Source organism: Lucilia cuprina, chromosome 4 (assembly GCF_022045245.1).
Source record: "Lucilia cuprina isolate Lc7/37 chromosome 4, ASM2204524v1, whole genome shotgun sequence".
Lineage (NCBI taxonomy): Eukaryota > Metazoa > Arthropoda > Insecta > Diptera > Calliphoridae > Lucilia > Lucilia cuprina.
Window position 1 is genome coordinate 10,174,239 of NC_060952.1, and position 16,759 is coordinate 10,190,997.

A 16,759-nucleotide genomic window follows, 5' to 3' on the forward strand; every position below is an offset into this window, starting at 1 on the left:
GACTATAGACTAGACTATAGACTAGACTATAGACTAGACTATAGACTAGACTATAGACTAGACTATAGACTAGACTATAGACTAGTCTATAGACTAGACTATAGACTAGTCTATAGACTGGACTATAGACTAGACTATAGACTAGACTATAGACTAGACTATAGACTAGACTATAGACTAGACTATAGACTAGACTATAGACTAGACTATAGACTAGACTATAGACTAGACTATAGACTAGACTATAGACTAGATTATAGACTAGACTATAGACTAGACTATAGACTAGACTATAGACTAGACTATAGACTAGACTATAGACTAGACTATAGACTAGGCTATAGACTAGACTATAGACTAGACTATAGACTATACTAGACTAGACTAGACTAGACTATACACTAGACTGTAGACTAGACTATAGACTAGACTGTAGACTAGACTATAGACTAGACTGTAGACTAGACTATAGACTAGACTATAGACTAGACTATAGACTAGACTATAGACTAGACTATAGACTAGACTATAACTAGACTATAGACTAGACTATAGACTAGACTATAGACTAGACTATAGACTAGACTATAGACTAGACTATAGACTAGACTATAGACTAGACTATAGACTAGACTATAGACTAGACTATAGACTAGACTATAGACTAGACTATAGACTAGACTATAGACTAGACTATAGACTAGACTATAGACTAGACTATAGACTAGACTATAGACTAGACTATAGACTAGACTATAGACTAGACTATAGACTAGACTATAGACTAGACTATAGACTAGACTATAGACTAGACTATAGACTAGACTATAGACTAGACTATAGACTAGACTATAGACTAGACTATAGACTAGACTATAGATTAGACTATAAACAATACTATAGATTAGACTATAAACAATACTATAGACTAGACTATAGACTTGACTAATGACTAGACTATAGACTTGACTAATGACTAGACTATAGACTAGACTATAGACTAGACTGTAGACTAGACTATAGACTAGACTGTAGACTAGACTATAGACTAGACTATAGACTAGACTATAGACTAGACTATAGACTAGACTATAGATTAGACTATAAACAATACTATAGACTAGACTATAGACTTGACTAATGACTAGACTATAGACTAGACTATAGACTAAACTATAGACTAGTCTGTACTAAACTAAAATCTAGATTAAACTGTATATTACACTATAGACTAGAAATTTGCCAAGACTATAGGTTAAAATATATACTAGTCTAAATACTACACCGTAGACTTGACTATAAACTGGACTATAGACTAAATGTTCGTTTTACAACGAAAAATTACTCCCTCCATAATCAGATATATTCAGCATTTTAATGTTTCCGACACTATTCATCATTATTGTTATTTTTTTTTTAATAACTGTCATTGTAGTGACAGTGAATAATAAAAAAAAAATTAATTTCATTATTCCACTGTTTAATACAAAAATGTCAACAGCATTTAAACATAATATTAGTAAAATCTGTGTAGTTTTTTTTTACAAAATACACTTTAAGAGTCTTCGTTAAGATAAGAAGTTGTAAGGAAATGCAGTTTTCAAACTATTGTTTAAAGTCTTACTATTCTTAAGAAATTAGTCTTCATTGTGTTGTTAAAACAATCAGACACATTTAATCAACAATATTTAAAAATAAGCAATAGAAAAATGACACCTGTTAAATTGGTGAGTTGTTAAGAAAACTTCGTTAAGGAAATAATTAGAAAAATATACAAATAAAATATAATGGAATAATATTATTTCTAAAGTGATCGCTACTGGAAGTTTTTTTATTAAATTAAATTAAAAAATATATATAAATTTTTTCAATCCTCAATGTTATTGTTAATTAATTTAATTTAAAGTATATAATTGCATTCCTTACAATTGTATTAAAGCGTAGTGAATAATAATGTTGTTTTACAAATTTATAATAAAGAGATATAGAGATTCTTTTATACTGGATAAATTCTGTGTTGCCAACGAGAAAACCGAACGCTATGAAGAAGTGTTGGTGCCAAATGTGTATGATATAGGATGGATGTAAAAGTAGGCCTTTCCTTCCTTATATGATGAGTGTGGGTGATGATTAAAAAATGTGCTGATTGTTTTCTATGAGTAAGAACAAGTCCTCGGGTTAATTGATGAATTCGCGTTTCAGTCTACCGATTATGTCTATAGATGCTTCCGCAGATTATACAGAGTCGTAAACATAAGTGATGTTTCATCTTGGAAGTTAAGCATCGGGACAGCAATCGTCAGGGATTAGATAGTTAAAGTACTTGTTCAAAGTGTTTGTAAGATACACAATGGAGTCGTTAAAAAGCTTACCCTGTGCATGCAAAAGACCACCTGGAAATTAGTCCTTCCGGCAAATGTTCACGTAAAGCACTTTGAAATCTTCCCAAACTACAAATAACTTATACAGACCTGTTTAATACATTTATACGCGTTGTAGGTTTTCGACCAAAAGTTAGATTTTGAGAAAATATCACTCATATTTTCATAAAATCAAATAGGACTAATAATCAAAAATGTCAAAATTACAGATCAAAATCAGTTTTCATTCTAAATGTATTTCAACAAATTTACAAAACTTCGTGAAAAAATAATAATTTCTAAAGGATTTTAAAACTGTTTGCAAAATTAGCTTATTTTCAATTTAGTGTGGTTTTTACGATTTTTCAAGTCATTTTAAGTTAATTATATTTTAACAAAGTTAAAACGATTTATATTTTTTGGGGCTTTTGACTAAAATGTAACATTATACATTTTTTATTCTAGATTTTCTTAAGCGTCTTAATGACAATTCTTTCGGGAACCACTTTTGGCGGTTTGTTGGACGCCATATTTATACCCACCATTTTACAAGAGAAATATCAACTTATGCCCACCAAAGAGGGTTATCGTCTAAAGTAAGTTTTTTTATTTTAGAAATTTATAATCATTCTAAAAGAAAATTTTTAAATCTGATTTTAACATTCAATATAAAACTTCCCAGTTTAGAAGAACCTGATGGCAGCAGACGTGAAGAAGTGGGTATGATTATTAACCCCGGTACACCCGAAGAAGAACTAGTGGTTATGGGCACCTATTCAGTGTACGATGAGAAAACTGATACCGACACTGTCACTATGTATACCGCCGATAAGGATGGTTATAAGCCTCGTTATATGCTTAAAAATCGTAAATTGAGTGCTAATACACTGAAGTCAATGGCTGGTTAACAGCTGATCAAAAATATATAAGTTTTTATACTTTTCACCATACACATATAAGGTTATGATATTTTTATGAGAATATTTTGGGGTAATTGTTAATTTTTTTATAAATTATTTATAAAATATAATTATAAAGAAACACAAAAAACTTATGTATGTGTGTATATATGTACTTATATGTATGTAATTAGCATTTATTTCATAACTCTTAACTGACACGAAGACCACACCATATCACCTGTAAAATGTTCGTAACCACATTATAAATTATAATTATGTTAATATAATATCTTTATTTAAATCTTTATGATACTCTTACTATTTATTTGCCATTAAATCATGTGTATTGAAAGTTCAAGTTCAGATTTTTTCTTATTCGTTTATTCAATTGCTATTTGTTTTTTTTTATAATAAAATTACATTTTTCTTTAATTTTAGCATGACTACCAAGTTTAATAGAAGCATAGTAGAAGTGATCACTAGTATTCAAATTCAAATATCAAAATTAATAATTTACATAATCATTTGAAATTTGCCAATTATTTTTTACAAAATATTCTGTAGTTGTATTTGCTTATTGCAAAATTCGTGAACATTGACGTGCGTTTTTGACAAATTAGTTGACGTATGATTAGTTTTTCGTGATTATTTAAAAAGCAGCGTCATCATTGTCACACAAAGTAAGATAAATATTGTAATAGAAATAAGTAAAAAATCTTTAATAATAAACATAATTTTGTCAGCGACTGTAGATATGTTTTCTGATTCAGTCACTGATATCATATCATATCCGGTTCTAGAGAAATGGTTCTTACTTAGCCTTTTGTTCATTTCATAGAATACCCAGCAAAAACTAGGTAATGGCTTTCAATTGTAATTACTTACTTAACAACATACATTTCAATGACTACTCGATATCGCCTGGATTACATAGAAGTAGTCTAATAAGGTTTTAATATTAATGTATGATATAAATACTTTCTAATTCATTAACCATCTTGCCAGTAAAGATATAGAAGCTGTATACGTTTTTTCATGCGATTTACAGTGACAACTTTTTCTAATTACTTGTAATCGTTTGTGGTAAATACTTGCCTCCAATGACATCACCGTGTTAAAATAATAACTTAAAATGCTATTGTATAAGTAAATTTTAGCATTTTAACCTCTTACATGGTAATGAAAGTTTTTACTGGGTAGGAATCCGTTTACAAAATTATTTATTTTTCAACAAAAAAATACTACTGATTCAAGTTGTAGATTCGATATTATATATATTCTTAATGTCAAAAACAATTGATTCTATAAGAATTTGGTTTTGGAAAACGACTTATGGAATTGATAGAGATAATAAATTAACATGGTGACATCGAATACAGCTACTTGCGATGCTTGGTGATAAGTAGGTAGCTAGATAAGTACTAATCGCATGCAAAAAAGAATTTAAATATATAATTTGGTTTAAATTAAAAAAAAAAAACTATGAGGAAATGTCCAATGCGTGTACTTTTAGTTTTGACAATTTTTTTGTTTGTTCTTGAAACACACAACATTTTAAAACAAAATTTTATTATTAAAAAGTAATTACTTACGGTAACACCTATTTGTAAGACATTACCACACTCCTTCTCAGTTATGAAGGTGGTATGTAGTAAACATTGAAAAGTTTTTTTTCTTGAGTAAGTACATATCATATATAAATTATAAATATATATTCAATTAGTTTCAATAAAACTGTGTATTGATTTATTTAGTAATTTATATCTTTGTTGCCGCTAAGTTAATTATATACATATTTAACAATAACAATTATTTATATCACTTTTTGCATAATTTACTAACATTCTTATTTGACATTTAACAATCAGTTTGTTTTATTGGCACACTTATAAATTAAATAAACTTTCAGAGGAAATTAAATGACAGCATATAAGAGCAATGATTATAAAACGAGTTAAATAGAATTAAATACATTAAAATTAACATTTTTAAAATAATAAAAATATTCTCAGCTACTTATATAAGTTCACAGACAAGAGGACTAATGAATTAGAACTTATTTACATAATACATTATTAGTAAGACCTCATTTGACTACTTATATGTAAATCAAATCATCAAAAAGGTAAGTAATTACAATAGAAAGTCATAACCTAGTTTTTTCTGGGTTGTTTTCAATATTTTTATAATATTTTCATTGTAATGACTTTTATTTAATCAACAACTTACTTTTTAATGACTAATACATATCGTCAAATAATACATACGATTTTGATACGATACTAATAGATATCGTATCAAATAAAATTTATTGAAACAAAAAAACTAATAAAAAATTACGACATACTACCATACAACCGTAAAACACCGATTGTGAATTGAACAAATGTAAACCATAAGTACTTATTTTTCAGCCGAACCCTATTAGCGACCATGGTAAGTAGTTGCTTCCAATGTCATCCCCGTACTAAAATATTGGCGTAAAATTTTATTAAATAAGTAAATTTATGTATTTTAACAACTTTCTTTTAAATGTAAATTTTGCTGGGAACCCTTTTATACTGACGTAACATTACAAACATTAATGATAATCCGCCAAAATTGTTAACTTTATTAATCGTTTTGGAAACTTTTAAAAAAATCATAAAAAAATAACAAAATAATTCGATAACCAACCGGAAATAACTCTTTTGTAATTTTCGTCCCAGTATATATATGTCTCTTTTAGAAACCCTTCTTTATCTGAATATAGCCATATGTGAAGTCTAGAACCTTACGACTCACTTTATAGGTCCGTCCGTTTGGCTGACAATAAATATACTTTACCTCTTTTTATTGCCACTTCTGTTATTATTAGAAAAAATGAAATGCACTGTTAAAGAAAAACGTTATTTATTTTAGTAACAGCAGCAAATAGTAGGCTACTAGCAACCGTTAGATGGCACTGTTGATTTGCTGTAAGAAATCTGTTAATTTAAAAATTTCATAAAAATGTTAATTTATTAAATAAAATATTTCGTTTGTGAAAAGAGTTATTTCAAGCACAAAAATGATCTGTTTACGATTATTAGACGGTACCAAAAAATATACCTTAGGGTGCCCCGTCAATGTTGCCAACTAAAACTAAAGCTTAATTGATTCTATGATACAGTTTCTCACTACTAGCATTTAGTATATCAAAGGATAAAAAGTTACTTAAATTAAAGTTTGTTTTCCGAAAAAATTTAAAAATTCTATTACCTTCGAGCGTCTCTCAAGGAGAGATACCAATACTAATTGTCGTTCCTTTGGAAGCAATATGATAAAAATCATAAAAAGGATATTTTTATTTATTAATATAGCTATATTGACGTCAGGACAAACATTTTAGAAATAATATCATAAAATGAGCTAAATTTTAAGTTTTGTGGAAAACAGCAACATTCTTAAACATTTGATGTCATACACTGTAACAATAGTCGTTCTTAGTAGTAATCACTAATTTCGTTTTAATTTAAATCAAATAAAAAAATCACATTTTGGCGGAAATAAAACGATAACAGAGTCATAATGAAATTTGCAAAATACTTTACAAAGAACTTGAACTAACTATGTAAGGGTACGAGAACAAAAAACAAAAAAAAAAATATTGTAAACAAACTGAGGTAGTAGTTTGTAAAAAACACACACTCCTCAGATGGGTTTACAATTTAAACAATAGATATTGTTGTTTATTTGCAAGCATGTTTTGTTTTTTGTACAAATTTTCAAAATATTGTAGTATCGTTGCCACAGGTAACTGACCACACTAAATACGGCCCAAACAGAGAAATTTTCTAAACCAAACAATAAGAGCGAAAAACTTATTGTTTATACAAAGAGGAAGTCAGACTATAGGGAAATTAATAAACTACCACCATCAACGAACAATAATAATATGCCACCAAATAAACAACTAACGAACTAAAGGGGCACCAATGAATGATTGAGCCAAACAGTTTTCGAACAACATTTGGCGGAGAGAGTTAGAAAAAAACTTAAATGAAACTTAAAACGGATAATATATGTTTCATAAGAATGTGAAATTTTTGGTGCAATAAAAAAATTAAAAAAAAATAGTTTTAAACCAAAGTATTAAAAAATTAACTCATTTTCGTTCGTGTGATAAAACTTTTAAAGTTATTGTGCAACTTTGTGCAAATAAGTGTTCTGTTTTTAATATAAAAGTGACTTACAGTTTTGAAAATAATATGCATTAAAAAATTCTTTTTGAAAATTTTCTTTTAACAAGTTGTGAAAAAGTTTATAATACCACTACTATTCACACGAGTACATTATGACAATTAAGTTGAGGAAACAAATTACAAACATTTACACCAACACTTCATGTCATTATAAATGTTTTTGACGTCAATAGAATTTTGGAATTGAGTTGAATAAAAATTATATACATATGTAGTAACCTTTAATAAATAAAGCGTTATTTTTTGGGCTTTTTTTACGTTCTATGTCCAAACAATTGTAATGATTTCCGAAAATTGTGTGAACACTTTAATTGTTATTTGTGGAATAATATTGAAATTCTCTAATATTTGTCACGCCGTGGAAGTTGGTTTGCCGCTGATACAGATAAGTCATGGTACGTTGAACACTATATTAGAGGTGTACAAAAATGTTGATTTAACTGAGATATGTCTGTTGTCAGATCTTACAACGTTGTCAGTAAAATGTTCAGAAAAAGTCTAGTAGTTCTTCTGAACTTACAAATTTTCTTTTACAACGTTGTCAGAAAAAACATTACCTAAACCTAAAAATTATTAGACATTTTACAGCTAACGTTGTAAGATCTAACAACCGTGTATACGTAGCATAAAATTTATTGATGTGACATTTTCATCAAATCGGCGGATTGAAACTCGTTCCAGAAATCGCAAAGTCTAAACTTATTGATATTACATTTTAATCAAATGAGATGATGGAAACTTGTTCCAATAATCGGAAAGCCAAAAATTTAAAAAATAGGACTTTAATTTATTGCTTTAAAAATTGTACATTTGTCGTAATGTCTATGGATGTTATAACAAAATAAAATTATTTTGTACACATCTAATACCAAAATCTTGATATATAAAAATATGTAATTGGTCATATATTTTGAAATTTTTTTTCGCTTAAATTTAGTAATTTCTTCATAGCATAAGTTGTTTCTGTATAACTTTTATTAACTTGATTTACGTATATACTCTACTAATCGAAAAAGGAGCACAACAACAAATAAAGTTTAATTAATAAAATCACATGGCCTTATAAGATTAAGTCAAATTCATAATTATGAAGAAAAAAATTGTTCAAATAAAAATAAAAAAGTATTTAGTAGTCAAAAACGGGAATATGTTTTTCATATAAAAAAGTAATTTTGCATTTTGTCATTTGATTCAAAGTATCTGATCCGAGTATGATTGGTCAGAAACAATTGGCAATAATTGTAGTTGTTGCACTATCCATATTGGGATGAATATTATGCCTTTGTTGTGGTATTTGTGACAGTTATCTTAATCTGTTCGAAGGAATCAAAATTATAGTTTAAGTCAATCATTTTTTCGTGTATCACCCATACAAATCGAAATTTCACTTTGTGTCGGTGTTATTGATATAAAATACTGATCATAGATTTTTTTCAATTTTCACAATTGGAGTATTTATGTTTTGACATGACGATTGTAATAAGGGTGTTAAATTTAATCGAAATTCAAAATAAATGTATTCAAAATTCGAACACAAATCGTTTGGTAAAAAACCTCATTGGTTTAATGCTGACCATAAATTTTTGTACGTGTTTTATTGTGATCTTTTCATTGTGATATTTTATATAGATAACTTTTCCTTGGTTTGACCTCGTAAAAATTGTTATGCGTGAGTGATTAATTTTGAAAATATTACTTACAGAATATTTTTTGCGAAAATAATAATATATGAACTTAGTTAAAATTCGTTTAAATAAATACAATTTAAACATATTTTAATTAATAACTCAATCCATGAATTGCAGATAATCTTCAGTCCTATTAAGACCTCATTTACTAAATTGATCAAACAAACCTTTTTAGCACAATAAAAAATGAATAAAAAAATAGTTGTATGTAAAAAAGAAAAACTATTTGTATAACGTTGGTAACAAATATAACAAATAGATATGATTTGTCAATAAACAATGTCTGCAAAATAAAGCACAAAAAATTTACAACAATTATTTCTATAGTAACATATATACAACTAGATAATTTAATTTTACTATCTACAGGTGATTTGTATATATATTAAGAAAATATGAAATATTTTTGTTTTTAAGTAGATGATGACCTGGGCGATGATTATCCGGAATTACGTGAAGAAGTTCATTTAGAAGATTTCTTTTGGACAGGTTCCGGTGATGGGCCACCTGATTATTTAAAAAAGGTGCATACGGGCATTAGTAAAGGAAAAGATGTGGTGGTTAAGACGGAAACGGTTGTTGCCACCGTTTATGTGGATGGTAATAATGTAAGTACAACTAAATTTCAATCTAAATTTATTGACTAACTAACTAACTAACTAACCAACTAACTAACTAACTAACTAACTAACTAACTAACTAACTAACTAACTAACTAACTAATTAACTAACTACCGAACTAACTTCCTAGTTAAAATATCATATTTCTTTTGCCTGATTTAACAGGAAGTTGATATTCCCATTTGTTTGGATTGCTATGGTCAAGGTACCGTTGGTATAGATGGCACATGGACTGGGGTTAATATGCCACCATTAAATTACTCAGCCACCGATAGACGTTACTGGCTATTGACAGTTATGTCGGGGTTTTATACACAAAAAGATAATCCCATATTAGAAGAAAAATTAGCAAGACTTTATCGTTTAGCTTTTACAAGGTAAACATAGATTCAAAATAAATTGAACTTAATTATGCTTAAAGCTAAATGAATTACAGGCAACAAACCAGACATTTAGGCATAAATGGTGCTCAACATATATCAGGAATTGAAATATCAACGGCTGGCAGGGATAGAAGACACAGTGAATCGACTACAACTAAAGGTAATCTTTTTATAATACTTACTATATAACTTGGAAATATAATATATTAACATTTCAGAACCTTCCGATTATGACAGCGAACTAATCGACATGCATGTCAATAATGATCCCCTCAATAAAAATTCTCAATCTCCTTATCCAATTAATATAAATTCTGAATTGATGACTTCGTCTGAGGAAAATGTTGAAGATACGACCTTATTAGATTATCCATCGCCTGTAACAGATATGCAGGCTGAGTCTTCTGATATTTTATCACAAGTGGCGACTGCAGCACCTTGGGAATTGATACAAGAAAATGATAAATCTCAAAAGCTATTAACTCCCTTAGCACTGAAAACACATACCTTGCCCCTGATGCAAGCGCAACGATTGTCAGAATTAAACTTTCGTGACGACCAGGTGCGAGTTATTATACATAATGTCACGCAACTAACAGCAGACGATGTGCAGGAGAGAGGAAGTATAGGGACTGGTGTCAGTGGCACATTATATGATGAAGATATCAATGAAAAAATGTGGGTATATAAAAATAACATATATACTGCGCAAAATGTAATAAATTGTTTTTATTTTTTCATTACACCTAGAGATGAGCGACCTTTAGCCAATCAGACTGAATTAATATATTCCGTGTTTGTTAATGGTCGTCCTGTCTTAGCTGTAACAGCTGCCAATGATATGAAACTGGTTAGTGAGTCCGAGGTCTCTACGGTAATGGGCAAGGAAATATTTATGAAGGCAGAACGTAAGTGGTTTAGCAATGATCTTAGTTGTTTAATTGAAAATTGAACTTATATTTATAGCATATTTAAGAGAACCCCAGGCAACACCATTAGCTCCAGCTACTCATAGTGGTACCGATTCCGGTTTTATAGATTCTATTCAAAATAATCCTATATTGGTAATAGTTAGTTCAATTGCTATATTATTGCTGTTGTTACTACTAATAGCATTGCTTCTAATGGGACGGTCTCATGTCAGACATAAACAAAAGGAGGTTAATAGGTAAGAAAAAAGAAACAACAGCTAACAACTTTAAATTATATATCTCTCTCAATTATATTTATAATCGTTCTATAAAGAACTACAAGCCGCAATGAGCTCTTATCTGAAACTCAATCGGCGCGACCAACTTCTACAATCTCAGGCTTAGATACCGGTCGCACAACTACACAGTCACGTGATGTTGGCATTCAAAATTTTTCATTTGAAAATGAAAATGGTAATTCGGCTCGAGAACCACGCATACATTTTCCAGGACCACCAGCACAACGTACACGCCGAACATCTATAACATCTTCCGATAATACTTCCGATTCATCTGTTTATTGTCCCATTAATCCACCAACAGCTGATGTTCAACGAATGCTCGATGAAAAGGCAGAGAATCTGTTTGAGCGTCATAAAACAAGACGACATAATCAATACGACAGAGCTGAAGGTCACGAGGATGCCGTATATACTACGGTGATTTCGGAAAAGAAACGCGACAAATCAAGGAAACATAAACCAAAACGTCGCTATTTGTCTGAAAATCGTGTAGGCTCTTTGGAAACTAGTCCGGTACAAAGTCAACAAGATTATTCGGATGATGAAGCTAGACGGTCCTATAGCCATTTCGAGAGAACAAATGAAGCATATAATCCTCACAACAATTATCATCGTAACAAATTGCTACATCAAAAAACCATTTACGGCGACAGAGATGATGCTGCAGAACCTAATTCAGAAGCTATTAACAAAGAGATTATTAAAGCATTGCAACCGGCCGAAAAATCTTCAGATTCTGGCAGCATAGGCTCGTTTTTGTCCATGCAGTCGGTAAAAGCATTTCCAAAAACTACCTTGCCCGAACCCTTAAATCGTGTTTTAGAACCTGTTTTTGTCACCTACTATGACAATATTGAAAATGTTCATCAAGCTGCGTCCAAAAACAAGAAACGTTCTACAAGAGATGCCTTAGACTCCACAACAATAGCTACCATTGAAAGTTTTCCTACACCTAAAGCGCCACAAAAGTTTTCACGATTTGCCTCACAAAGTGATAATCCTGATCCGGGAGTTGTTGGTCCCATAGTTTGGGAACGACATAAGAAACGTTTAAGTGCTGATGATATTCTAGACAATGGTAATTACGAAAGAAGACAACGTTACTGAACTCTTTATTAACTTCCAACATAATTTATTGTTTTCGAATTTTCTCTATCGTTTGCCAAACATTCATCTATAGAAGAAGAGGATAATAAGGTATATACGCCTAAGAATATGGATTATTATAGTCCTTCAAGAGATCCGGCTGCTATGCGCAATCAATATGAAGGCTTACTAGAGGGCGCTCTGCAAATGTATTCCAGTCAAGATGATCTACCTATGCCATTGCCCAACAGAGATTTCACCAATCAACGTAAACCGACAAAACGTGAATTACGCGGTTCTTCGGCTGGAGCTTCCAAGTAAATTTCATAAGCAAATATTTTGATATGTTCATAAATTTTAATATATATTTTTTTTAACAGCTGTAATCTTAAGTCTTCAGCACAGGATAATCGTCCTTCAACTGCTCAACCGGAAAAAACCACCAAATCAAATCATTCTACACAACCACCTTCACCCAATCTAGGAGCTTGGGGTAGCGGTGGTGGCAGTACTCATGGTTCACACTCTCCTCTTGTTCGTCCCATGAGTGCTGGTCCATTCCATCGTCCAGCTGATTTGCAAAGCACCAATATGGCCACCCGTCCTGTGCACGACCTTTCTACAGCACCCCTTATAGAGGCCATACAAAAAGAATTGCGAAAATTTCAAAATGATCCCAAGTAGTTTTGTCATCAAGTCACAAATTTAAAAAATGTGTAATTTTTATAATAAAATTATTTGAATTGTAGTTTTTCTTATTTGTATAAAGAAAATTTTAATTATTGCATTTAAATATATTTAAATATGTTTTTCAACATACGCTAATGGCATACAGGGGCGTCCCGAGCAAAAAAACTATTTCCCTTTCTTTCTTTAGGATCGCAGATGTTTTAGAATCCTTGAACACAAAGTATAGAGTTTCTTGGAAATTAAGTATCCTCTCATAAAGTTCATTAGTTTGTTGCAGAACTGATGCAACACAGAAAAAGTTTGGAATTATTGAACTGAATTTCAACTAACTGATTAACTAACTAAATAAGTAACTAACTAACTAACTAATTAACTAACTAACTAACTAACTAACTAACTAACTAACTAACTAACTAACTAACTAACTAACTAACTAACTAACTAACTAACTAACTAACTAACTAACTAACTATCTAAGTATATATCTATCTAACGAACTAACTAAAAAAATAACTAACTCACTAACTAACTAACTAAGTAACTAACTAACTAACATACTAACTATCTATCTAACGAACTAACTAATTAATATTAATTATTAACTTAAAAAACAAGTACAAAATAATTCTAGTTTGAAGAGTAGAAGTACGTTCGCATCTCGCAAATATTTGACAAAAACAAAGTAATTATTGTTAAATATTATTTATTATAATAACTGTAAATTTTTAAATATTTGAAGTGCGAACGTAGCTTAAATAGCAGATAACGTAGTGAACGTACCTTAAATAGTAGACAATATCTATTTACTTGGAGCATTTGCTTTATTTAATTAATTTTCTTTTCTTATTTTATTTTAATGTGCGGCATTTTATTTTATAAATATTTTTACATTGCAAATAAACTAAATTCAATAAAATAACAATATCACTTGTATGCAAAATAGTACGGATAGACATACAATTATATTAAAAAATATTTACACATTTTATGTTTTTTTTTTACAATTTTTTTTATAATATATAATAAACGTAATTAAATGTTTTTTAAGACTTTCATAAAATACCATGAAAATGATATAAAATGAAAGCCTACACCAGCCCATTTAAAATTATTATTTTTATATTATTTTGGAGTTTTTTTTTTATAATATAAGGCTTAATTATACATCTATAAGTTTTTTTACAATAAAAAATAAAATTCAAAAATTGATCTCTTTGCAAATAACACACTACACGTTAGTGTAAATGATTTCAAAATAAATTTATGTATTAGAATAGGAGGTTTTTTTATAGCATTAAGATATTAGATAATAGTCTTTTTTATTATTTAACTAAAAGTATGTATATATTATTTTAATTTGTTTGTGTATATATTTCGAAAATTAAGTTCGGTTGGTGAGAAATCAAGTCAATATTGAGCATAGCCAAGGGGTCGGGTCGTCTTTTGCATAGATGTCGTAATAAATTAATATTCCTCTTTTTGACCTGAAGTTTTTTCATATTGTTGATTATCTACACTACGTTTACCCAAACGGGGACCAAACCATACACCGGTAGTGGCGCTAGGTCCGGTACGTTTATCCAGGGCCTGCTGCAAGGCCATGAGTCTTGCCCATTTGCGTACATCAGCATCACTGCGACCAATGCGGGGATAGGCAATCAAACCGCCGCGTTTAACATCAGACTTGGGGTATTCTAAAGTAACACAAGTAAGGGTTAATATATTCCACATATTGTTGTTTTAGGTTTAGCAAATAACATAAGACTATCTGTCTACAAGACGTTACATACCTTCATACTCCTCAAACGATGATGAAGGATATAAAACATCTAGAGCAGCAGCGGCGGCTGCTGCTGCATTGTCAGCAGCCACATCTGGGTTATGTAAGTTATTGATGTTTAAACTGGGATCACTGCGACCAACACGGGGAAAGGCAAAAAGTCCAGATGAACCGCCACCACCACGACGATTTTTGGTTTGCTCTAATTCTATAGAAAATAAAAGAAAACCAAGTGAAAAAAAAACACACAAAACAATGAAAATACTTATTTTAAATTATGTATGTATTTGTGTACAAATATTCAAATGAAATTGTAACGGTGGTTCATTTAAAAACGAAATACCAAATAACATTTAAAAGCAACAAATTGTTGTCATAAATATTTAACATGTTGTTTGTTTATGAAGTATTATTAGCATTTCTAGATTGAATTTAACCATTAAAAAATTGATTTAACTCTGGGGACTTATTAAAGATAAAATATATTTGTCAAAAAAATTGTAAAGTAATTGCTGGAAAATGTAAAGATTTTGGTCAGTGTTTATTTAGAAAGTTTAAAAGGAGTGTAAAGGAATAAGTAAATGAATGTTTTATGAGCTTAATGCAAAAAAAAAAAATACATTTTAACACATAAAAATGAACATTAGTAGCAAAATGTTAAAACAACTTGTTATAGATAAAAACTTATTTTGTTTGTATTAATAAACAAAGGATAGTGGGATGTAGACCTTTTTGGGAGCAGGTTCAAATATGGACCGATCCTCATTTAAGTAAGAAAAAAGAATAAAGAGATTAAGTCAATTATGGCCGTGGAATAGGTTCAGTTACCGCTCGATCATTACGATTTTTAAAGACACGGTAATGTATTCGACATAAGTATCCGGTTACAATGGGATATTAAAATTTACAATTATCATTCAAACGAATCACATTGACATGTGTACATCATAACAAATGTATTTACTCCTAGATGATGATTATAATAAATAACTGTAATGTTAGTTAAAGAATTCAAAAATGTTTGCTTAAAATTTAAAATAAAGTAACTTGATTCTATGTGGTGTAAAATTTAATATGACAACATAAATTGTTTGACTGTCAAGCTTCACCATTAAAACAAAACAACTAAAATAATCACATATATCTTACCATTCTCCCGAGGAGAGTATTTCCAGGAACCATGAACTTAAAAAAATAAAAAAAAAACAAAAATGAAGAAAAATCAAACAGTATAAATAACATAATAAAACATATGTATAAATTAATCCATTGATGTTTGTACTTTATTCTATGATGGACTATTAAGCCATGGCAATCAATCGCTCCTTAGGCCAATAATTTATGCACAATATCCACCTCCACAATATACTAATACATACACACAAACATATTTAAACAACTCTATGGGTTTTTATACATACAAAGACTTCTTGCAGTTAAATGTTGTAAAGAATTTAAAAAAAACAACAATCTCAAATCTTTTTTGCCTCCTAAGTTTAAAAGAAATTTACATAATTTCACAATATCTCTGTTAAGGGACATTGTAGCTTATTTTGCCATTATTACAAGGTAAATTGTTTTAATTTATTTTTATATTCATTCATGTATAAATACGTTTACCCGGGCAAAATAAAGTTCAACTTCCCTATTGTTTTTGCAGTATTTTAATATTTTTCTACTTTTGTTAGAAAAAGTACTAAAAATAAAAGAAGTTAATTGTATTAAGTTGTTAGTTATTAGGTTAACATTATAATTAATTTTTTTTCTGTTCTTTTTAGCAACATTATTTTCGTCATTTTAGTAATATCTCCCG

General features: G+C 29.6%; 4 protein-coding genes across 5 annotated transcripts in view; 2 read left to right on the forward strand and 2 right to left on the reverse strand.

The window, feature by feature from the left end:
- The first annotated feature begins 1,671 nt into the window (after positions 1-1,671).
- On the forward strand, positions 1,672-3,614 carry LOC111680995 (endocuticle structural glycoprotein SgAbd-9-like). The gene is made up of 3 exons (XM_023442713.2): positions 1,672-1,727; positions 2,826-2,956; positions 3,043-3,614. The coding sequence occupies exons 1-3, from the start codon at positions 1,710-1,712 to the stop codon at positions 3,266-3,268; spliced, it is 375 nt and encodes a 124-aa protein (XP_023298481.2). The 5' UTR covers positions 1,672-1,709; the 3' UTR covers positions 3,269-3,614.
- Positions 3,615-7,253: 3,639 nt separating this feature from the next.
- Positions 7,254-13,224, forward strand: LOC111680996. 2 transcript variants are annotated; one of them, XM_046950142.1, is made up of 10 exons: positions 7,254-7,880; positions 9,594-9,781; positions 9,960-10,171; positions 10,231-10,337; positions 10,396-10,855; positions 10,928-11,085; positions 11,144-11,345; positions 11,423-12,468; positions 12,571-12,793; positions 12,857-13,224. In XM_046950142.1, exons 1-10 carry the CDS (start codon positions 7,766-7,768, stop codon positions 13,158-13,160), a joined length of 3,015 nt encoding a protein of 1,004 aa, XP_046806098.1. In that variant the 5' UTR covers positions 7,254-7,765; the 3' UTR covers positions 13,161-13,224. The 2 variants fall into 2 exon arrangements, with proteins under 2 accessions (XP_046806098.1, XP_046806099.1); XM_046950143.1 differs by having other exon boundaries at positions 12,574-12,793.
- Positions 13,225-13,814: 590 nt separating this feature from the next.
- LOC111680984 (cardio acceleratory peptide 2b) lies at positions 13,815-16,488 on the reverse strand. The gene is made up of 4 exons (XM_046950017.1): positions 16,458-16,488; positions 16,096-16,131; positions 14,957-15,154; positions 13,815-14,860 (listed from the first exon to the last, which is right to left on the reverse strand). Exons 1-4 carry the CDS (start codon positions 16,486-16,488, stop codon positions 14,631-14,633), a joined length of 495 nt encoding a protein of 164 aa, XP_046805973.1. The 3' UTR covers positions 13,815-14,630.
- Positions 16,489-16,743: 255 nt separating this feature from the next.
- LOC111680958 (transient receptor potential protein) overlaps positions 16,744-16,759 on the reverse strand; it is an 8,017-nt gene continuing 8,001 nt past the window's right edge. The window contains exon 17 of the mRNA XM_023442672.2: positions 16,744-16,753. Within this exon, the coding sequence (XP_023298440.2) occupies positions 16,744-16,753 (10 nt within the window). The remainder of the gene's footprint in view (positions 16,754-16,759) is intronic.

Coding starts and splice junctions, on each gene's coding strand:
- LOC111680995 (XM_023442713.2), top strand. Junction 2,957..3,042: donor AAAGAGGGTTATCGTCTAAA/GTAAGTTTTTTT, acceptor AAAACTTCCCAG/TTTAGAAGAACCTGATGGCA.
- LOC111680996 (XM_046950142.1), top strand. CDS start 7,766: ATGATTTCCGAAAATTGTGTGAACACTTTAATTGTTATTTGTGGAATA. Junction 11,086..11,143: donor AATATTTATGAAGGCAGAAC/GTAAGTGGTTTA, acceptor TTATATTTATAG/CATATTTAAGAGAACCCCAG. Junction 11,346..11,422: donor AAACAAAAGGAGGTTAATAG/GTAAGAAAAAAG, acceptor CGTTCTATAAAG/AACTACAAGCCGCAATGAGC.
- LOC111680984 (XM_046950017.1), bottom strand. CDS start 16,488: ATGTCCCTTAACAGAGATATTGTGAAATTAT. Junction 16,132..16,457: donor CAGAGATATTGTGAAATTAT/GTAAATTTCTTT, acceptor TATTTTTTTAAG/TTCATGGTTCCTGGAAATAC. Junction 15,155..16,095: donor ATACTCTCCTCGGGAGAATG/GTAAGATATATG, acceptor TATTTTCTATAG/AATTAGAGCAAACCAAAAAT.